General features: G+C 49.3%; 10 protein-coding genes across 10 annotated transcripts; 5 read left to right on the top strand and 5 right to left on the bottom strand.

The window, feature by feature from the left end:
- Positions 1 to 306: 306 nt before the first annotated feature.
- On the bottom strand, positions 307 to 2,805 carry BDV38DRAFT_207529 (uncharacterized protein). The gene has a single exon (XM_032052558.1). It carries the CDS (start codon positions 2,459 to 2,461, stop codon positions 578 to 580), a length of 1,884 nt encoding a protein of 627 aa, XP_031908656.1. The 5' UTR covers positions 2,462 to 2,805; the 3' UTR covers positions 307 to 577.
- A 516-nt stretch (positions 2,806 to 3,321) lies between these two features.
- Positions 3,322 to 5,396, bottom strand: BDV38DRAFT_207516 (major facilitator superfamily domain-containing protein). Its single transcript, XM_032052557.1, has 2 exons — positions 5,038 to 5,396; positions 3,322 to 4,984 (listed from the first exon to the last, which is right to left on the bottom strand). Exons 1-2 carry the CDS (start codon positions 5,252 to 5,254, stop codon positions 3,516 to 3,518), a joined length of 1,686 nt encoding a protein of 561 aa, XP_031908655.1. The 5' UTR covers positions 5,255 to 5,396; the 3' UTR covers positions 3,322 to 3,515.
- A 351-nt stretch (positions 5,397 to 5,747) lies between these two features.
- Positions 5,748 to 7,569, bottom strand: BDV38DRAFT_207534 (LSB5 family protein). The gene is made up of 4 exons (XM_032052559.1): positions 7,171 to 7,569; positions 6,915 to 7,066; positions 5,840 to 6,859; positions 5,748 to 5,791 (listed from the first exon to the last, which is right to left on the bottom strand). Exons 1-4 carry the CDS (start codon positions 7,183 to 7,185, stop codon positions 5,779 to 5,781), a joined length of 1,200 nt encoding a protein of 399 aa, XP_031908654.1. The 5' UTR covers positions 7,186 to 7,569; the 3' UTR covers positions 5,748 to 5,778.
- On the top strand, positions 7,461 to 9,290 carry BDV38DRAFT_207553 (3'(2'),5'-bisphosphate nucleotidase). Its single transcript, XM_032052560.1, has one exon. The coding sequence runs from the start codon at positions 7,954 to 7,956 to the stop codon at positions 9,199 to 9,201; it is 1,248 nt and encodes a 415-aa protein (XP_031908653.1). The 5' UTR covers positions 7,461 to 7,953; the 3' UTR covers positions 9,202 to 9,290.
- Positions 9,291 to 9,299: 9 nt separating this feature from the next.
- On the bottom strand, positions 9,300 to 10,286 carry BDV38DRAFT_260774 (mitochondrial 54S ribosomal protein uL6m). Its single transcript, XM_032055960.1, has 3 exons — positions 9,992 to 10,286; positions 9,814 to 9,927; positions 9,300 to 9,754 (listed from the first exon to the last, which is right to left on the bottom strand). The coding sequence occupies exons 1-3, from the start codon at positions 10,263 to 10,265 to the stop codon at positions 9,381 to 9,383; spliced, it is 762 nt and encodes a 253-aa protein (XP_031908652.1). The 5' UTR covers positions 10,266 to 10,286; the 3' UTR covers positions 9,300 to 9,380.
- A 509-nt stretch (positions 10,287 to 10,795) lies between these two features.
- On the top strand, positions 10,796 to 12,643 carry BDV38DRAFT_296954 (putative nuclear membrane fusion protein Kar5; the record flags this gene model as incomplete). The annotated part of the gene is made up of 6 exons (XM_032063046.1): positions 10,796 to 10,895; positions 10,952 to 11,769; positions 11,817 to 12,038; positions 12,085 to 12,141; positions 12,188 to 12,530; positions 12,584 to 12,643. 6 exons carry the CDS (start codon positions 10,796 to 10,798, stop codon positions 12,610 to 12,612), a joined length of 1,569 nt encoding a protein of 522 aa, XP_031908651.1. The 3' UTR covers positions 12,613 to 12,643.
- Positions 12,644 to 13,871: 1,228 nt separating this feature from the next.
- Positions 13,872 to 15,511, top strand: faeB-2 (putative feruloyl esterase; the record flags this gene model as incomplete). The annotated part of the gene is made up of 2 exons (XM_032063045.1): positions 13,872 to 14,211; positions 14,271 to 15,511. 2 exons carry the CDS (start codon positions 13,872 to 13,874, stop codon positions 15,509 to 15,511), a joined length of 1,581 nt encoding a protein of 526 aa, XP_031908650.1.
- Positions 15,512 to 16,294: 783 nt separating this feature from the next.
- BDV38DRAFT_207447 (uncharacterized protein) lies at positions 16,295 to 18,224 on the top strand. The gene is made up of 2 exons (XM_032052553.1): positions 16,295 to 17,065; positions 17,121 to 18,224. Exons 1-2 carry the CDS (start codon positions 16,571 to 16,573, stop codon positions 17,784 to 17,786), a joined length of 1,161 nt encoding a protein of 386 aa, XP_031908649.1. The 5' UTR covers positions 16,295 to 16,570; the 3' UTR covers positions 17,787 to 18,224.
- Position 18,225: 1 nt separating this feature from the next.
- BDV38DRAFT_207457 (uncharacterized protein) lies at positions 18,226 to 19,037 on the top strand. Its single transcript, XM_032052555.1, has 4 exons — positions 18,226 to 18,297; positions 18,395 to 18,586; positions 18,649 to 18,866; positions 18,941 to 19,037. The coding sequence occupies exons 2-4, from the start codon at positions 18,422 to 18,424 to the stop codon at positions 18,948 to 18,950; spliced, it is 393 nt and encodes a 130-aa protein (XP_031908648.1). The 5' UTR covers positions 18,226 to 18,297; positions 18,395 to 18,421; the 3' UTR covers positions 18,951 to 19,037.
- On the bottom strand, positions 18,962 to 21,296 carry gpi16 (GPI-anchor transamidase subunit GPI16). The gene is made up of 3 exons (XM_032052556.1): positions 20,653 to 21,296; positions 20,199 to 20,593; positions 18,962 to 20,146 (listed from the first exon to the last, which is right to left on the bottom strand). The coding sequence occupies exons 1-3, from the start codon at positions 21,009 to 21,011 to the stop codon at positions 19,125 to 19,127; spliced, it is 1,776 nt and encodes a 591-aa protein (XP_031908647.1). The 5' UTR covers positions 21,012 to 21,296; the 3' UTR covers positions 18,962 to 19,124.

The raw sequence follows: 21,296 nt of genomic DNA, 5'->3' as shown, positions 1-21,296 counted from the left end.
ATAGTGCAACGACAGATATCTAGGGGACATAGCACAAGTACATACAATTACAAAATAATCAAGAGCTCAAATTATTCCTCTTCTATCCTTGTTTCACATGCTTTTTCACGGTAATAAGATATTCAGACTTGCTAACATAAGTCAGCCTCGTACAATTAAGAGCGTAATATACTCACTTCCTTCACATATTTAGACGTGCTAGGTAATCTCTGTTAAGTCACTGTACCAAGATTTGCCTCTAACATGGAACTGTGGTAGCATGCATAAAAGATGGCATTCTCCTAGAAACTCACATACACAGTTTTCTACATATCTATTCTATTTCTAAACACAATGACCACAGAGACATTACGCATGTACTTAATATATGTTCCGCAGGTAATATAGCCAGAGTAAAAGTACTCCAGCCATTATAGACAAGTTCATTTTTAAAAGTAGGCTATACCTATATAATCAAGTGCGTAACCAGTTATGCTCCGTAATCCGTAAAAGCAAATAGGGGGTATTTCTAACAATAGGAATCCGATCAAGTCATTATACAAACGGAAGGAGAAAAGGGGAAGCCTAAGAAATACAATCACAACACCTTCGTTTTCATCCATTCGCTCGTTCCCACGCCAAGGTTGAGTCCATTGCGAGCCCACCACCGCCGAACCCTTTCTTCGGCACCGGACACGGGGTCTGCATCCTCGAGTGCCTCTTCGATATCGCACGTCTTGAACTCAACGCGGAGACCGCTCTGTCGCCACCACTCGAGGACGTTGTCGTGTCCGTTCTTTGTCGGCCCGACGAGGACCTGCGAGTCGAAGATCATCTTGGCGCCTTTAAGTCGGTACCAGAAGTCGAGCACGTGGACGTGGCCGTGTGTGCTGGCGATGCGGGCAACTGATTCGGTGTGACTGTAAGGGATGCCTGAGGCGTCCCACCAGGCGAGAGAAGCTGTGCGGCCTGATTGTGCCGCTAGGAGGACGGATTTACCGACTTTGAGAGGGAGGGGATCCGATGGGGGTGCGCTCGCGGAGGTTTTCTTCCACCAGTCTAAAACGGAGACACGGCCTTCCGCACTGGCTGACTCGAGGGCTCGCTCAGTGTACCGGAGTTCGAGACCGGAGGTACGCCACCATTCTAGGACATTGACGAAGCCGGCACGAGAGGCACCATCCATTGCATCGGCGATGTATTCCTTGGTAGGAAGCGCGGGGGCATCACGCCACCAAGTTAGGATGTTGGGATTTCCGTAAATGGCAGACGCACGATATGGTAAGTTAGTGAGGCGGGAGGTTGTCCACAGGAGATCAAGGTGGTTCTCCGTTAGGTATGAAAGAATGTCGGTTCGTGAAAATTTGAAGATCAGGTGGCAGGCAAGATCGGAGATGGGTTTCCATCGTGGCAAGCTGTCAATACGTTTCTTGATCGCGGCGAAGGAGCCGCGAAGAATTGTGTACTCGAGGGAGGCAGGGGCCGACATCTTAAGAAGATGGCTTTGCCATTCCTTCGGAACAGGAAGATTCGTTGGGATACCGACTGCTTTGGCGATCTCCCAATCATGCAAGTGGTCCTCGAAAATATTCAACCACAGTTCCATTGGTAACAATCGTGCGCCCTTATCGGACCGATGAGGGGCGTGTCGTGAAGTAGTAGCAGTCGTATTTAGGGATGCTTTCTCTCCCGACGAAGGAACTTTCGAAGCTTCGGACGACTCAATGGGTTTTGTTAAAGACTGAGAAAAAGATAAGCCTAGGGTTGTTTCGATGGTTTCATGAAGCTCCTCTAAACCACCCCAAGGAAGCTGGATGAGCTCCTCGGGGTTATTGGATTTCATCAGAACAGGCGTTATCATACTAATCCAAGGCCAATGTTGGTCTACCTCCTGAAGTTGCCTAGCATTTAATGGGTGATGCCATTCTGATACAGTCATGCCAGGTATTAGGACGACAGGTTTTGAGGATATCCACCCACGGAGAAGCGCAAGTGTCAAGGTGTTCGTCAGGCCATATAGCATCGATCCTAACGTTCCAGCGTCTATGGGAGCAACTAGCAGCATATCCGCCCATTCGCAGAGTTCTGCAGCCTTAGCCTTCAGCCACCTCCGGGCACCAGTTTTCTTCTCAAAAGTCTGACTATCTACTGTGTCCATGTAGTGAGGAACCTTGTTCGCACCAGAGAGAAGAGCGGAGGGTTCGTCTGTAATCAGTCGTAACTCGATGTCAGGATGTTGAACGAGGGACGAGAGCACATTGTCGACGAAGGCGCTTTCTGTAGACAGCAGCAAGCGTTTCCGGCGGCGTGCCGGCGAGGCAACATCATTATTCGGCAGTTCGTGCGATGTAATGGTAGAATGCTCTTTGTTCTCAACTACTTCCCCGCTTCCATCAACCTCCATTTCAGTCGGCCACGGGGCGTTTGCAACAGCACTTGAGACAGCACTGAATGAGCGATTTGCCCGGAGGTCAACTGTCATAGCAGAAATAATGCTCGAGAAAACTAGGCTTCAAGAGTACCGGTATCGATATTTTTGATCGGTCGCGTCGATGGTTGTGAGAATAGAGGCACGTATCGTCCAGTGTGAAGATATAGGCTGGATTGGTGATGGTTAGGGAAAAAAACCAATGTCTTGGTCAATGCGACGATAGGAGATTGTAATAAAAAAGTAGCATTAAAGTTGACCAGAGTTTCGCCCAGTCGACCCGCCGTGTAATATAAGAATGGATCACTTCACTTGCGCCCAACCACTCCTCCATCAACGAAAAGTAGCGCGAGATCCATGCAAGTGTCCGGTTTTGGTGCGATACGTGTTATAGGATTGGTGGTCTGATCAAGAGGAAAATCTTCGAAAAGCGGTGTGGTTATATAGTTGGTTAATCTCGAAACGTCAGGATTGTTTTTGATGCTCCGCTCCTTCGAGTGAGCGCCGCCACGTCCTTCTGCACCGATGGGACCTCGACGCCACCAGTTGGGAAGTGATTTGGGCTTCCGCTTCGGCAGGACTAGGGTCTATGTCAGTGGGGGGGATTAGATTCCGCGAGATAAAGACCACTACCTAATCCGTCCCTTTTTCCCTTAAAAATCGGAAACCGAGAGTTGGTTGAACCGGAAAGTGAGCTGACAGTGTCATGGAATCCGATCATTTGACGAACTTGGAAGTACGGCTACTGGCGCCGGCGGCCTCGTTTGCAAGACATCGTAGTTGATTGGTGGAGGAAGGCGGTGGGTTGCATCCCGGCCTGAGGTTCGTCCACTGACTCAATGGGTCTAATTGGCTCCCGGGATTCAATGAGATGGGATAAATGATGTCTTTCTGACACCACCGAAGTCACTTTGGGGGGAAACATACTCATAGTACCTAGGTAAGGTAGTAGCGGCAGTGATCATGGTTTGCTTTAGGTTTAACTCAAAAGAGATCACATCTATAAAGCAGCTCTCTCCCGTTGGAGGTAGTGTGTACTTTCTATCCATACTCGGGTTATACAGTGATACCCAATTGACCCCCTCTATACCATATATACTACCCCTCCTTATTCTGCGTCTGCGTCTGCGTCCGGTGATTCGGCGCGTGCCAGGTTCGTATGTAATTTGTGTTCGCGCATACCTAAACTGACCACTGCCCCTAAGATGGTGAGTCCAAGTAGAGTAAGGAACACAGCTCGTAAGGACTCCATATACGTCGCCAACACCCCAGGTTTCCAGTCAGCGGGGAGTTTCTGGAGTTCATCAAGACTGTCCCTGATTCGTGGAATCAATCTCTTCGCATCCTCCCGGTCGCCAAATCGTGACCAAAGTCCGGACTTCAGAATGTTCTGGAATACCGCAGAAGCGACGGTGATACCTATTGTGCTTCCTGTACTGCGAAAAGCATAGGACGCCGATGTGACCACAGCGTGATGTTCATGATCCACGGCGGAAACAAGCGCCACGAGCGTGATGGTTAGAATGGCGCCATATGCAACTCCCATGAGAAGGAAGTAGATGAAAGGCTGCCAAGAAGGAGAACTGAGGGTCAAAGTACAGATGAGGGCATTGGAGACGATGATGAGTGACACAGATATCATGCTGTACAGACTATACCTCCCACTTGCACGCATGAGTATCCCAGCCCCCAACGAGCCTAGCGACGTTCCGACTGCCTGGGGGATCAATTTTATGCCAGCGCCGGTCGCTGAAGAGCCCTGAACCTGGAACAAGAGTGGCAAGTAGAAAATGAGCCCATATACTGCCATGACAACCAACCAGTTCGTAAGGCAGGCAGAAAAGACAGTCCGGTTGAGAAGCAACCGAACGGGAATGACAGGCTCGGACGCGATATTCGCTTCAATGTAAACGAAAATCATTAGAAACATGGCGGAGAGAGGAAACGCTGTGAGAACCAGTGGATGCGTCCATGGAAGCTGATTCCCACCTGTATTGAGTCCGAGAAGGAAGAGAACGAGTGTGATGACCAGGGTGATCGCTCCAAGGAAATCAACTCGCTTCAATTTGGCCTTCCCCGATTCCTTAACGGGCAGATCCAACTTGACCGCAACGAGGATGCCTGAGATTACAACAAACGGGACCTGAATTAGGAAAGCCCATCGCCATCCCAGCGTGTCATTGATCCACCCCCCGAATACGCCACCCAGTCCGCCTCCGGCTCCATAGCATATGTTGCCGAACCCCTGCCAAACCCCTCGTTTCCTAAGAGGCACCAAGTCGGAGGTGACAAACACCGAAATCGTAAGGATACCACCTCCACCAATTCCTGCAATAACGCGGCCTAACACAATGACGCCCTCGCTTTTGGCCAAACCGCATACCAAGTTACCAACCGCGAAGAAGACATTGGAGAATATTAGGCCGGTACGTCGAGAGAAAATGTCAGTTAACCGTCCGCTCAGCGGTTGAGAGGCGGCATTAGCAATGAGATACCCAGTTGCCAGCCATGAGAGAAGCGAGAATGAATGGAATGAGGACGAAATAGGACCAGTTAGTGTGGCAACAACAGTCGTGTCTAATAGAGTCAGCTATTTCCGTCCTCGACCACGTACGACTTTCAAAGCATACCTAAAGCAGCCAAGAAGACCCCCACCCATACACTTCCCAAGATTAGGATCACTTCTTTTGTAGTGGGTTCCTGTACTAGATGGTCTTGGTGCTCATGGGATTCTGGGGTCGCATTGAGGCCTTGTTCCGCAAGGAGCGGTGTTTGTTCCGACAATGATGTTTCCCGAGCATCTCGGGGATTTGCTGCGAGACTTGAAGTAAACTGAGTTGAAGACATTCTAGTGCTCGGTTGAGGCTAACCGACTGGTCTTGTGTTCAATTCCACATGAGTGTTTGGTAATGATCAATAGGCCCCTTTAGGCGGTAATCACCTCAGTGAGGGGGCAGGCGGTTAGTCAGAGTGCTTAGTAGTTATGTTGAAGCCAGAGTGCGGCTATTACCGTTCCCGTTCCGATATATTGCCTCTTTATGGTAATGACTCTACAATTATGGCCATGAAGGGTTTTGTCTTACGAAAATAGTGCTTTATTGGTATAGTAGTATTCTTGTTGCTTAGTCGTACATGCCAAAGCATACAAAAGAAAGAAAAGAAAAAAAAATAATAATAGTCATCATCACCACTAGCTGTCATAAATTATACTCCAGACTAGAAGAAAGCATCGTGATCAACCTAGAGTGCATTATCATCGGGCACGTAACTCCGTTAAATGTAATGCAAAGGTCTGCAATCAGAATCTGAAGGGAGAAAAAAAGAAGAAAGGATGAAGAGGAAGAAAAGTATTTAGTCATGCAGTGTCGGATCTAAACCTCTTTCCTTGAAGACATTAGTGAGGAGAAGTCAGAAGGGACCGATTTTGCTCACCAGGTAGGTTGGGATATCTCCTTGTTTGGGGTACGAATGGCGTTGCGATCACCGAATGGATTGTCCTCATCATCGTCTTCTTCGGTTTCAGACTCGCTATCACTGTGATACACGCGCTGCTTGGACGACGAGGGGATCGATATGCTCATCGGTCGAGGAGGCCGTGGTGGCCTTGGGGGGTTGACAACAAGCCCCGCAAATGACTCTTGAAGATCACGGTCGTCGCGGTCAGGACTCCAGCCAGACTCAAGGACATCCTGATCGCTATCACTATCGTAATCCACGCTTTTGTCTAAGACTTCAAACGCCATAAGGGCGGTAACGAGTTCCTCATTGGCATGAATGAGACTGCCCAGGAATTCCTCACTCTCCACGTGTTGGATATAACGAAGAACCTGACGCCTGAGCTGCTTACACGTTTCAAACCGGTTGAGGACCTCTGCATCTTCGCTCACCCGTTGTGTTTCTCGGTTGACCAGTTTCAGTGCGTTTAGGAGATTCGTGCTAGCGACCGATGCAGAGGCGAGTGTTTGTAAGATCTCTGGCTTCTCCTTTTCAAGATTAAAGCTCTTGTCTCGAACTTTCTTCTCTTTCTTTTCCTTCCTGAGCGATTTGCTGGAAGTATGCTTGTGTTTAGGGCCACTTAGGACTGTAGCCGGGCCATTTCCCGCAGAGATAGATACGGTGTGGCCCATTTGAGGTTCGTCAGAAGTGCCAGACTCGCGGAGAACCTTCGCTTTGGCCTGGTTGGCCGGCTGTTTGCGTTTTGGTAATTGCCTGTAGAGGCCTGTCACCCGTTCCATGCCGGGTGTGCTTTTGTAGGATACTGCCCATTGTCCGAAGAGCTGCTTGCATTTTTCTTTGACTAAAGGATCAGAAATGGGGTCCGTAGCAGCGATCCGCAAACGTTCCAGTAGAGGCTCGTCTGCAAACTCCCGTAAAAAGCGGTCTCCGGCATTTTGGATCAGGAAATCGAGTATAGTGAGGGCTCTTAGTTGGCGATGCAAGTTTCCATATTTACTAGAAGGCAATTAGGAGCAGTGACTATGCGAGACTGGTTGGGCACATAACTGACAGCTTCTTACGCAAGGCGCGACTGGCTTCGGTCGGGCCACTGCCCTGAATCATTACAGCTTCAATGAGATCAACGATGCCACTGGAGTCTTCAACATCATATTGTTCACTAGTTAAGACCTCAATCTGCACCGATACGGCCGAATAAGGCTTCTATGAAGAAGTGTTAGTCCCGCAACGTTAATATCATGTGTCCAAATAGACATGGTCCAACTAGAGCTTGTTTAGAGATAGGCATGCCAACAGGCTGAACTTACCGACGAATGGAACATGATGAATTCAAGTCACAGCGGGCCCCAAAATTGGCTTTATTATACTCAGAAACAAATACTCAATCAAGACCGATAGCAGCCACACGAGGGACGAAGACTCAAATAGTCAATCACCACCTGACCCGTAGATCCAGCCCGTATAAAACAACGTGCAGTCTAATAAAGCAAAACGCCTTTCGCCTTGAATAATCCCACAGCTATAACCCCTGCGATAAGCTCAATGCCCGAAGCGAAAAGTTTCTTAGCGATTACGTCGGCGTGGCTAGACGAGTAGGTAGTAGCTGAACAGTGACGTGTAAATAGACCCAGTGAGGAGGCTATCGCTTCGTCTTGGCGCGACTGATTCAGCCCGACGCACGGTGGCTTGACGATCAGCTCGGATTAAAAGCGATAGTAGTTGAGGCCAGTTATAGCCTTATAGCCCTGCTGAAACACACAAAAAGGAGGAGGATTGTTCGTTCCTGCCTCCGACGTCATGGGACGTGCGATAATGACCAATCTCGTGACTGCCCCTCGCCCATAGCCTAATGTGGTCTAGGGCGGGGGGACCATTGGGATGCCTAGTTGCCTGGGGCGCTGGAAGTATCAACAACAATGTGAAACAAGTTGGGGTAATTGCCGAATTGGCCGATAGTCACCCTCTTCTACACATGATACATCCCACTCGGCCCAGTACACAGCAGCTATCGGGATTGAAGACTAGTACAGGGCCAGATTCCCCTTCAATTGCTGCTGGGCAGCATCTTACGTACTTCTGCCCCCTAATCAATGGGTCACCGGTCTGCGAAATCGGCAGGCCGTCTCTCAATTCGCCAACCGCGACGGTTACTCTCCCGTCTAGTCCTCTGCTCCACTCTCCTACTGGGTGTCAGCATCGTCCTAAAAAGCCGCCACCGTCTCAGCTCCTTCTTCCCCCACTTACTTACTCCTACACACTCATATACCCAAGTCACAACTATGTCTTACCAACACGAACGCTACATCGCCGAACTCGCGGTCCAGCGAGCTACTCTCCTCACCCAGAAGGTCTTCAACGAAAAGGCCAAGGGCACCGTATCGAAAGATGACAAGTCACCCGTGACGATCGGTGATTTTGGTGCCCAGGCTCTGATCATCCAGGCTATCCGCAAAAACTTCCCAAATGATGAGATCGTCGCCGAAGAAGAGGCCAGCTCCCTCCGTGAGGATAAAGGACTGAGCGCCGAAATTTGGAGGCTGGTTAAGGATATCAAGCTGGATGACAGTGAGAGCGATGAGGTCCTTGGAGGACCCTTGCCAAGTGAAGAAGCAATGCTGGACATTATCGATCAGGGCAAGAGCGCGGGAGGCGCGAAGGGTCGCATCTGGGCTTTGGACCCCATCGACGGTACGAAGGGATTCCTGCGTGGTGGCCAGTATGCTGTCTGTCTTGGCTTGATTGAGGATGGCGACGTCAAGGTGGGAGCGATTGGCTGCCCCAACCTGCCTGTCAATGACTCCGATACGATGTCTGCATCGATCGGTATTGACCAGAACAGCGGTGCTGGTAATGGAGTCCTTTTCTCAGCTATTAAGGGTGCCGGTTCCATCAGCCGACCTCTGAAGAACGGCGCTCTCGCCGAGAGCAAGTCTATCTCCATGCGTCCGGTGCCAGACATCGCGCAGGCCGTCTTCTGCGAAGGAGTGGAGGCTGCCCACTCGGCTCAGGGTGATAATGCTGCTGTTGCCCAGCGCCTTGGCATCACCTCCCCGAGCGTGCGACTGGATTCTCAGGCCAAGTACTGCTCTATTGCCAGAGGCGCCGGTGACATCTATCTACGTCTGCCTGTGAAGAAGGATTACCAAGAGAAGATCTGGGATCATGCGGCTGGAGACCTCATCGTGCGTGAAGCTGGCGGTCAAGTAACAGACATCTACGGTCAGCAATTGGATTTCAGCAAGGGCCGGACCTTGGCTGCCAACAAGGGAGTTGTCGCTGCACCCAAGGCCCTCCAAGACCAGGTGATTGATGCTGTGAAGACTGTCCTGAAGCTGTAAATGAGCTTGTGTTATGATCAAAACAATATGCAACGAACTTTGTCAGATTGCTCACGCTAGATGCGTCTAGAAGTACATAGGATAGATACCAATCGCGAACAGAAACCAAATATGCTTGGATATACATGTACAGTAAAACATAACCGTTGTTCCTCTTCCCAGAACCAGAGATACCAAATCTACCGAATCTTCTTGGCCTTCAATTTGATTGTCTCCCCGTTGATGAAAATACCCTTGCCCTTGTATGGTTCTGGCTTGCGCCATTCTCTGATTTCGGCCGCGAATTTCGTCACAACGTTCTTATTGACGCCCTCCAGCAAAATACGGGTCGGCTGGGGAGTGCTTGCTTTGACGCCCTGTGGCACACCCAACTCAATCGGGTGGGAGTATCCAACCTTGAGGGAGACAAACTGCTGGCCGGGGTATTCAGGCTCGACTGTGGTCGCCGTTGATTCGACAGTAGCTCTGTAACCGACACCGACCAGACTGAGAATGCAAACATGGCCTTCCGACACTCCTAGAATGTAGTTTTGTAAATGTGCCCGAGTGGTTCCTGTGGCATAAAACTGTCAGAAAGGCGCAGGCGAATGACAATTGAAGTGATATACGTACCCCACATAGCACGCTGATGCGCGACTGAGGAATCCTGGACGGAGAGAGTCGCCTTCCGAAGGCCTTCATCATGTGCAACTTCCAAGAATGGGGGAATGCTCAGTGTCAATTCACCTGTGATGGATTCATAAGTCAAGCTGTTCACCTCAGCCATAAGTGATATGTGAGCGTGCCATACCCAAAGGCCCTTTAACTTCAATTGCCGTCTTCGGAATGTCCTTTGCTAATCCTCTCACTTGTGTCTGAGGTAAGTCGATGAATTTGAGGGAGACTTCGGGAGGTACGGAGATCGGGGCGCCGCCGACTCGAGATTGGGTTGGTGAGGTGGTAGAAAATGGTTGTGCCCGTTGAGGGTATGAGAATGCAGGTGCGAGATAAAGTGGCAGTGAACCCTGCCTCAAAGGACCCCGGGAAAGCTGCTTAAAGCAGTTCTGTGTTAAGGAACGCGACATGATGACAATTGCGGTCTGTTGCTAGAAGACGACTACTTTGATTCTCCGATGCCGACTTTGATTTTGGCCGGAGACCCTGCACTCCCGATCTGGTTAGCGCATGGGACACACGTGATCATAGCTTTTGTATAGATCAGGATGTCGACTCAAGCTCACTGTTGTTTTCAGAGATATCTGGATTCAAAATGTGATAAGTCCTCAAATACGAGTCGCTGTAGTGTCTGTGTTATTGTTTTGAGATGTCCTATCGTTCACCTCACCTCATAATATACCTACCCTTTACATATATCTCTTTCTATATCCTACCCAGCTATACTGCAAAAGCTCACGCACTGTCTACCGTAGAACGATCGATCGTCTACATCATCAATTACTATATGACTCCATTCATCAGACTACTGCTGTCTCCACACATATGTCGCCTAAGTCGTTAAAGTTAAGCAAAGGGCTGTCTTCTTTTTAGCCAGCCGTTTTCTCTAGGACTTAGCGCATCAATACTCCAGAATAGCGTATTGATATCAATGAAAAGGATGGCTGGCCCACGTTCAAATATTGCATTTCTTATATGCCTATCCCTCCTATTCCTTCTGCTTTTCTCGGCCTTCTGTAGCGCTGATAATCCAGCAAGTGGTACGTTATCTGCGAGAGGACGAAATCGATCATACTAACCAAGCCGCCAAGCATAGACCTTTTAGTACGCAATAACAGTTCATTTGAGGAACTGGACTTGGTTTCCTTCATAATCTCGCAGAATACACAGCATGACATCGTGTTCAAGGAAGCAGTACAGTTGCTAGAGTCAATGAGGTCGTCTCCTTCCTGCAACCGGATCGCAGCTTCCAGGCTTGTCACCTCCTGCCAGTCGATTGGGAAGAAGACAGATAATATAGATCCTGAGACCTATAGAGTGTTGGAACATACTCGATCGTTGTATGCAGCAAGACTCGCTATCTGCGAACTCAACGGTGCCGGGACCCATATCCCTAATGCCTGTCTTCCAGTGACCTTCCCAACCCCACAGAGGAAAGGGATCTTTGGGTTCTCCTTAAAGAGTGAAATCCCGGTCAATAATGTGGACGCAATTCCAGTCCAGTTGTTGGAGTCATGTCTCAAGTCGCTGGAGTCACGACCTCAGTGGTGGACTTCTTATAGCAACAGTAGGCAGAACGCTTTCGTAATATGCCAAGCTGCGAGGATTGAGAACGAAAAGGAAGAATTATTGAACCTTCATAGGTCAGTAGTCGAGGGCTCTAACAAACTTAATCAGGGCCTTCAAGAAGCCTTGCGGACGGCTGCTGCTGAATCTTTACAGCACAGAGCATTCGTCAGTGAGATTGCAAATATGAATGCCAGGCTGCTTCACGACATGGAAGAAACTCGCTGGCAACTCAAGACTATGATTGAAAAAGCCTTTTACGAGATTGAAGCCAGGGCCACTTCGGTTGTCAATACCGTTACCTCAGTGCTCGGAAGGATACAGGCTGGGGCAACAGATCTAGATAAGGTGCTATTAGGAGTGTTCTTCTCTACAACATAACTGACCAGTAATAGAATATTCAGAATGCATCCGCCAAGGTTAACAAGCTGCAATGCACCTTTCAAGATCTTCTGGACGAAGTGCTATCCGCAAATGAACAAGTTGCAATAACACATCAACAGAATGCTATATCGCACAACGAACTCGCCTTAGCCCTTCGATCGAAATTAGAGTCCTTATTGCAAGATGATATGACTAGATTACTTCATAATCTTGAGACATTCGATTCTTCATTGGTAGGTGAGCCCACCCTAAATGAACAACAAGTATTTACTGTCTCAGGAATGGCTCTCTGGAAGATTCGGGCACCTTTCTGAGCAAGAAATGAGTATATCCGAGGTTAGTGGCGCCCTGAGACTGAATGGGATGGTCTAACTCTCCGAAGCGTCTGCGAACTTTCGATACTTCATTGAGAGAGCTTCAGTTGAGAGCCGAAAATCTACACAAGGCGCAGCTGCAGCAGTCTGAAACTGTCGAGTTCCAATCAAGGTTACAAGAGAAACTACAAACCAGCTTACAAATCTCGCAAGCTTTACTTGACAAGGCAGCCGCAACTGCAGCCAATTTGCAGGCGATGATCGATGAAACATCCTCGCGTTATAAAGACTTCCCCTCTTTAAGGCCACTTTTTAGCACATACTCCTCGTGGACCTTTTTCGGTCTTCTTCTAAGCCTCATAGCATCTCACAACGTGAAAGCTGCTTTCGCAATGCTTATTATTGGTGCTTGTAAGTACCAGCACCCACAGCTAATATGCTACAACTAATTGTGCCGTTTTTAGTCCAATTTATGGCCACGAGAATACTATAATACGTCTATGACTGTTATGCTGGCAAATCCAAGGCAAACCCCACTATATCGATCATATGCCACATGGCTCATATAAGTATTTAAGCTTTTTCTTTTCTGTGTTCTTTAAGGTTGGGCCGGTTTCCAGGAACGATTGCACCATGCGCGCCCGCAATCCGCTGCAAGCGTCGATCCTTGTGGCACGGTCTTGCTTTGCATTACTTAATGATTATCATCGTTGTTATTGTTATCATCTAATCGAAGCGATCTCTTGAAAGAGAATCTGAGCACGTCCCATGACGACCTCATAAAAGCTCTTTGATATGTTAAGCACTCGTCGCGTCCATTGAACTTTCACCACACATTCTAGTACTACGCCCTAATATACTAAGTAGGCGAACCGCCAATAAAAAACTAAACTAAATCAATACTACGGTAAACTACGGTAAAAGTTTTCGGCAACCAGACGGTTTTCGGCAGCGATCGAAGTAAGTTTGATCCGGCCAAGCCTCGGCCACCCTGCTTACCTTCTACATATACGCAATATCTACTCCATACCACGATCCTCCACAGAACATCTGTTTCTAGGACAATGACGCGTTGAAAGAAGCAAGGACATGTTGCCGGGTTTTTTTGGGGGGGGGAGAATTTTACCCCTAACAAGAACAGGTCCTGCTTGTACTGCGTGAAATGTGTCGAGTCGATTTCACCAGGATTTAGGATCGAGTTCCCTCGATGCCGAAAAGAATGCCCGATCACTGTGTTTATGTGGCCCCAAGGCGGTTTAACTGCCGATACTCAAGCCTTTCAGGTTAGCGAACGTGCTGCAGAGCGTGTGACGGAGTAACCAGGATAATTCTCCGCATTGTGTGGGGAACCCCATGCGACGATCTTTGGGATGTGGAGACCTCATTTGAACGATGACAGTGGCCTGTCCACTCAGCGCTGCTGGAAATTCCCTTCTTCATCCCGGCTTTTCCTTGTCGGATATGATTGGAAAGTTTATCACGTCGCGACCAAGCTTCTGACATGCTGATTCCCTACTAGTAGTAGGTTCTCTTAAGCTAATAATGGTACAATCCTTCGGCCAAACTTCGGAGAAGCCCTAGATAAAGCACGGGATATACTCCAATCTTCAGGTACCGACAGATTGAAACATCAATCGGTGTGCTCCGTACTGTTAGTAGTCTCCGGTATGTCCGAGCTAGCTACGTATATAAAGTCACCAAGCTCACGGCAGAGGAAACTGTGTCCGTGAACCACAACCACACCCAGCCAGTATGCCTTCACTTCGCCGGCTTCTGCCTTTTCTTACTGCGGGCTCTGCTGCTCTAGCAAGCCAAGATGCGTTTCAAGACAAGTGTACTAGTTTTGCGGACAAAATTAACCTGCCTAATGTGCAGGTGAATTTTGTCAATTATGTGCCTGGAGGCGCCAATCTTTCATTACCAGATAATCCAGCCAGTTGCAACACAGCTTCTCAAGTAGTGTCCGAGGATGTCTGCCGCATTGCCATGGCTGTCGCAACCTCGAACAGCAGCGAAATCACCCTGGAAGCGTGGCTCCCAAGAAATTATACCGGTCGCTTCCTGAGTACGGGCAATGGAGGTCTTTCAGGCTGTATGTTCTGCCCGGCACGACGATACAACCTGACCCACCTTAAAACTAACGTTTTATAGGTATTCAGTACTATGATCTAGCGTACACCTCCGGCCTAGGCTTTGCCACGGTCGGTGCTAACAGCGGCCATAACGGAACATCCGGAGAGCCTTTTTACCACCACCCCGCAGTCCTGGAAGACTTTGTACATCGTTCAGTCCACACTGGTGTCGTGGTTGGCAAGCAATTGACAAAGCTCTTCTACGAGGAAGGGTTCAAGAAGTCGTACTACCTTGGTTGCTCCACTGGTGGTCGGCAGGGCTTCAAATCCGTTCAGCAATACCCCAATGACTTCGACGGTGTTGTGGCCGGTGCACCGGCATTCAATATGATCAATCTCATGTCATGGAGTGCCCACTTCTACCCAATCACGGGGCCAGTTGGGTCAGACACATATCTATCCCCTGACCTGTGGAACATCACCCATAAGGAGATCCTGCGTCAATGCGATGGCATCGATGGAGCAGAGGACGGCATCATCGAAGACCCGAGTCTTTGCAGCCCGGTTCTTGAAGCGATCATCTGCAAGCCCGGTCAAAATACCACCGAGTGTTTAACTGGCAAGCAAGCCCACACCGTTCGCGAGATTTTCTCCCCGCTTTACGGAGTGAACGGTACCTTGCTTTATCCCCGCATGCAGCCTGGCTCTGAGGTGATGGCTTCTTCCATGATGTACAATGGCCAGCCTTTCAAGTATAGCACAGACTGGTACCGCTATGTTGTCTACGAAAACCCCAACTGGGATGGCACCAAGTTCGCAGTCCGCGACGCAGCCGTCGCTTTGAAGCAGAACCCATTCAATCTCCAGACCTGGGATGCAGACATCTCCGCTTTCCGCAAGGCAGGCGGCAAGGTCCTCACCTACCATGGGCTCATGGATCAGCTCATCAGCTCGGAGAACTCCAAGCTTTATTACGCGCGCGTCGCGGAAACCATGAACATGCGTCCGGAACAACTGGACGAGTTCTACCGCTTCTTCCAGATCAGTGGAATGGCCCATTGCAGCGGAGGTGATGGAGCGTACGGTATTGGAAACCAGCTCGTCACCTATAACAATGCCAATCCTGAGAACAACGTTCTCATGGCGATGGTGCAGTGGGTGGAGGAGGGCATCGCCCCGGAGACCATCCGTGGTGCTAAGTTTAGCAATGGCACGGGTTCGGCCGTGGAGTATACTCGCAAGCACTGCCGCTACCCTCGCAGGAATGTATACAAGGGACCAGGGAACTACACTGATGAGAACGCCTGGCAGTGTGTTTAGATTGTTGAAGTGTTGTATACACACACACACACACACATATATATATATATATATATTTATGCTTATAGAGGCAAGATGGTTGTATGTCTTGATAATCATGTACTAATTTGTCCATCATAGAAGGTAGAATATAGAATCGCATGTTGCAAAATCTCACAATACACTAGTAATAGAAAGTCAAGATGTCTATCTGTGGGTGTTTGTAGTATGAACGGAGCATGAAATATTTTTGATAGAACATGGTAATTGGAGATAAGTTACACCAACAGAAGGACGGGGGAGTACGAAAGGTCGGCGCTCGGTGTGAGTGTAGGTTGGTAGGCAAGTCTACTCCGTAGATATATATATATATATATATCCTTGTATTTGAATATTAGGACGATGAACTTGTGGTACAAGGTGATACAGAGACGGGATATACCATGTGTCTACGAAGGAGAGGAATTGAGAATATAAAAACCAAAAATAAACGGCACCAGTGATATTCACTGACGTGAACGAATCTACATGCTTAGTCTTGACCACTCGGCCAAAGTGTCTTGTTGTTGAAGCTAGATTAACTCCTTAAAATATACCGAAGCATAAGCATAAGTGTATCATGAGAATGTACGGGAGTAGTAGTAAATGCCGCCCCTGGCAGCCAAATGCCAGCCTCCACAAACCCAAGTGGTCCACCTGGCAGACCGCCTTGGAACCGGGGCGCTATCGCATCATAGGTTCCACCCAAGAGTGGCTGGCAGGAGGCTAAACTCCAGTCCTTCGATGGCTTCATAGCCCTTCATACAAAGCACACGCTGGCGAAAATTTGCGCAATACTGACCATTTGGGCTGACGCATTATTTCCCGTACTCACCGGCGACTAACTAACTATATTCCCCGCTAACAATAAGTGATCGCTGATCAATCCCTCTCCTACCTCCCCGAGCTTACACGGATCGCTCTCATTGGCCTAATTGTTTGCGCCGCGGGGGGCGCGTGCAGCATTCCCTCAGATCCGCTCGATATCGCTAAGATATATTACGATTTACAACTCCCACGTTTCACGATTGAATCCTCAAAATGACCGACCCCGTTGCCGATACCCCCGCTATGGATGAATTTGCGCAGACTCGTGGCGGCGATGACCTATTCGACGATGAAATTGTTCCTGTAGCCGCGGAGCCAGAGGTCCCACCGGAAGTCCAAGCATTGGAAGAGAACGTCGCATCGCTATCGTTAGAAACCCAAACCCCGCCGCCCCGTACCGAAACCCCTCCACGGTCGCGTGGGGGCGAAAGGCGAGGACGTGGCAGAGGAAAGGGTCGCGGTGGCAGACAAGGATCACAAAATCCAGCTTCAAGGCGGGGTGATGGAGGCTCAAGGGCGAAGTCCGCTGATGATGCCGCCCAGAACGAGAAGAGTAATGAGGAACCCACCAAAGATGTGTCTGCTGAAGCAACAGAACAAGCAAAGAAGGAAGATGCGACTTCGGACTCCAAACCCTCCGCTGAGGCTAATGGTCCACGCGTGCCGGCTGTGCGCGGGGATCGGAGTGCTACAGGTGGGATAAAGAAGGTATGTTAAATCCTTTCTCAAATCGTGTTAGTGCATCTGCTGACCGTTCCTTCAGCCGAAACTCACAGAGGAGGAACTTTCTCAACGTATCGCCGCGGCGAAGGAAAACGCTGCTCGCAAGGCTGCCGCCCACGCCCGTGCTGAAGCCGACCAGGCCTCCTTCCTTGAACGCGAGAAGGTTGCCGAAGAGAAGCGACGTCAGGAACGCCAGCACCGCCGTGTAATGGATAACGAACGAGAGCGCAATCGGCAGCGAAAACTTCAAGCCCTGGGCGGGAGAGAGTGGGATTCGCAGAAGCAGGAGGAAGATTATAACCCTCGTGGAGGTAGAGGTGGATTCCGACGAGGGATGCACGGTGGCGTCTCTGGATATGTTAGACGAGACTTTGGAGATTCGCAACCCGACGAAGAGACGAACAATCACCACCATAATAGCGCTAGAGGCCGGGGTCGTGGCGGTCGAGGTGGTCGCGGACGCGGCCGTGGACCACGACCTGACATTCCACCATCTGAAGGCGCAGCGAACGAACCAAGTTCCACCGAGCAAAAGCTCGCTCCAGCTCCAGTCATCGATAATGAAGCCGAGTTCCCTTCCCTGCCTGGCGGTATTAAAAAAGAGAGCACGGTCGACAATGATTCTACTACGGCTAAGCTCGACGCAGTCCTCTCGCCGATATCTGCAAGCGGTGCTACATGGGCGGAGCAAGTCGAGAATAACTAGATGTCCACAGTCACGAGTCTCTACTTTTCTTTGATCATGTTTTGGAGGGACCATTGTTATTGCATGCACGGAATATTCCCCGAACTATTGTTATTCGCTCTGATTCTGAACCATGTTTACACTTTGTTAAAGAGACTTCCTACCAACATTGGACAATGAAAGATGCCCTTTCCGTCCTATGATCCTGCTAAAGCTATGTAAAACATATGCATCATGATGTCTCATTCTTTCTGCAAATCTCTGTATGACAGACTTACAGTAACCTGGGCTAGCTATATACTAAAATTACCTAATTCGGTAAAGCTTGGATATCTTGCTGACTCAGTGCAGTAACGACCAATAAGAAGTCAGGGTGCAGTCATGATGATATCACTGAGGTCATTATGTTCTATTGCTCTGTGCAAGGACTTGTACGCCATGTGGCATATCCTCGAGTACTTAAAGATGGTCATTCTCAGCTGTTGATTCTCATCTACCATCAAGCACAAACATTAACTCATTCGACATATAGGTAAGGTCCCATAACATCCAAAGCGGGAACCATACACATCCACCACCTAAACTATATATACATATGCACATTTATAAACTACTGACTCTCAACCCAGATCCACAAATCTAAACCATTCAACGAAATGTCTGGAGCTAACACACACATGAACGAACATCCCTCCGGCGGCACTAGAGGTGGTGCCAGCGTCGAGCCAACACCAGCAAACAACGTCGGCGGCGGCCGAGGCTGGGGCGACCCTGGATTCCTCAAGGGTGGTACCGGCGGAGAAGGAACAGGTCATATCTCTGTATGCCTTCTATACTCACACCCAATGGCAATATACATTGATTTGACTAACGGCCTGACCAGGACAAAATCAAGACATCACTGTCATCCGCAGACGAGTTCTCGAGTCTCCGAGAACAGAAGGGTATGGCGGAGCATAATTTTATGGATCGGAGGAATAGAGAAATGGGTGAGCAGGAGGGGACGTGCGCGACTGAGGATCATAGTTTTATGACGCGGAAGCCTGGTGGTTCGGATACTTTACCTGGATGGGAGAAGGCGAAGAGTACTTTGGGTAATATGTGAGTTTCCCTTTGATTTTTTCACCTTGGATTTTGGTTTCGGTGTTGGGGTTCGAGTGCTGATTGATTTATAGGTTTGGTTGAATGGGTTATGATGGAGTGATCATCGAGACTGTATAGGGTTAGGAAAGTGTTTACTGGAGTTTTTGTAGTATTATGAGATCTTGTATTATAATGAAATCATACATGGGGTAGATTCTCAAGAAGAGTGAGAAAGATATAAACGTATGTGCATTATTGATTCTATATGTGACAAGGCTATTCAACCTTTGCGCTCTTCCCTTTTATCCGATCTCGTATGGCCACGATTTTGCCCGCCAGACGGGCTTTTAATGTCTGTGATGTGAGTGCGGTTGCCTCTTCGGCGGAGACGAAGCGGCGGACCAAGAGGTTGAAGATGCTTCCGAACGCCAGAGCGATGACCGTGCTAGTAAGGATAATCACATTGTACGGCATGCTAAAATCTGGGGTAGGTAGCGGCAAAAGAAGGCTGGTTGTGCGCATGTAGATTGGGTTCTCATGTCCACCAAGTTTGATCACCGCCGGGGCAACGTTGAAACCACGATTGGCGTCCGGTGGGTACTCAGTGTACCGCAAAATGGCCTTCTCGAAGTCATATGTAAGTGTCACGCTGGAGGCAGCCGGAACTGATAAAGCTAGTTCCAGCTGCGTGCCGCGTTCTCTGTCAATCGCTGGGCGGTAGAAGGTCTCCTTAATGAGCTGTGAAGTAGGAACTTGTCGACGGACCCCATCTCGTCCAGTGATTGTCGCTTGCAGCGTGTGCACATATGGGCGCAAGAACCACGGGAGGGTCTCAAAATACATAAAGTCAACTACGTCCGTATCGGACGGATTATCAAAGATGATCCGCATGCCACCCCGTTCCACCCCGTGGCCAACGATCGTCCGTTCCGCACGTAAGACAGGCTCATCTAGAGGAACATGGGTTGTGGCTTCTTGCTCCGGCATGACTAGATCAAATGCGCCGGAGTCCTGTAGCGTGTAACACCGGGTGAAGCCATCCGGCTTACGAGTCTCAACCGCACCTTCAGAGACAGCAACTCCTCGCTCATGGGGTACGCGCAAGCAGATAGTTTCCTTGGAGCTTTGGCTATCACCTAAGGGGCAAACGCCACTGACAGTGCGCCCGAAGATTTCACTTAGAGACCAGCCGCCTTCGGAGGTCTTCTCCAAAGGATAACAGGTATCATCTGAGTGATACGGCTTCGAAATGTCGCAGGCAAGCTGATCATTAGGAACCGGTCGCGGAATTGGATTGTCTAGCATCTGTTAAGAGCCTTAATTGATGATGATGGGTTTCATTTGACTCACCCCGAGGCCGTTTTGACCTCTCTAGGTCAAGCACGATGTCCACAGTTTGTTCAATTTGCACGACACAATCATCGGGACGAGAGCAGACAGGACGTACATCAACCGACATACTCTGCCAAGACGCATCAAACAACTTATGTCCATCGAGCAGACTGGCAACACCGGCCTTGCCTTTGCACGGTAGAAGTTTCAGAAAGGGTGTAAGGTTCTCTGTGCAGACAACTTCACCCGGAAGCGTGCCATGCAAAAGGTGTAGGTTACTCGAAGCCGAATGGTCTCCGGCGAGAGCGAAAGACGCAACTGGTCGAGTAGTCCGAGTTGAATCAATGAAGTTGAGCGATGCGCAGAATAAACCAGACAGAGACTGTGTCAGCGTGATCCATTTCGCAAACGCTCTTGATCTTCGTCAGCATATGCATCCAAGGGGCAGGGTTCCAAGCGACATCGCACGCACTCTTGATCATCTGCCGCATCAATCCATGCCCACAATTCGACACCCGTGTTTCCTTCTTTGACCCCATTCCAGGGGCGCGACCCCCAGCTTTCAGCATCCCATCTTCCCGTAGTGAATCGTAGGTGTAACTCCTTGGTGTGAGCATGTTGTAAAATCTGACCAAGTGCACGGGGGAAGTGGCGGAAATTTCGCTCATCAAAGGACTCCTGAGAAGCATTGCTTCGGAAATTGAAGGACGCTAATAAAGATGACTGCGGCAATGGTTGCAGGGTGAGGCTCTCATGGTAGTCCGATGTCGCGTAGGTGAGCGAGGACCACGCGACGAGGAGAAAGAGAGGAAGAAAAGAAAGGACAATCATTCCGTCATGCTTGCCAAGGAGACGTTTCCAAGCACTATTGTAAGAATATCTTCCAACCCAATATCAAGCCATGCACGGGTTGTAGTGTTAGATCTCTGGACTGAAGGAGACAGAATGGTTTAGCGTCTAGAACCCCGCGACGTGGTACCGGGCAGCGCTTAGGGAGGAGGATAGTTAGCACCGAGTTTCGCGATTGACAGAAGCTGTTCGTAATCGGATTAATTGGAATCCTCCTTCAGGTCACTCGGCCATAGCTCTGACGTTCTATGGGGCAGAACATCTGGG

Source organism: Aspergillus pseudotamarii, assembly GCF_009193445.1.
Source record: "Aspergillus pseudotamarii strain CBS 117625 unplaced genomic scaffold BDV38scaffold_80, whole genome shotgun sequence".
Taxonomy (NCBI): Eukaryota; Fungi; Ascomycota; class Eurotiomycetes; order Eurotiales; family Aspergillaceae; genus Aspergillus; species Aspergillus pseudotamarii.
Note: the sequence above shows the minus strand (reverse complement) of the source record. Positions and strands in the feature narration are given on the sequence as shown.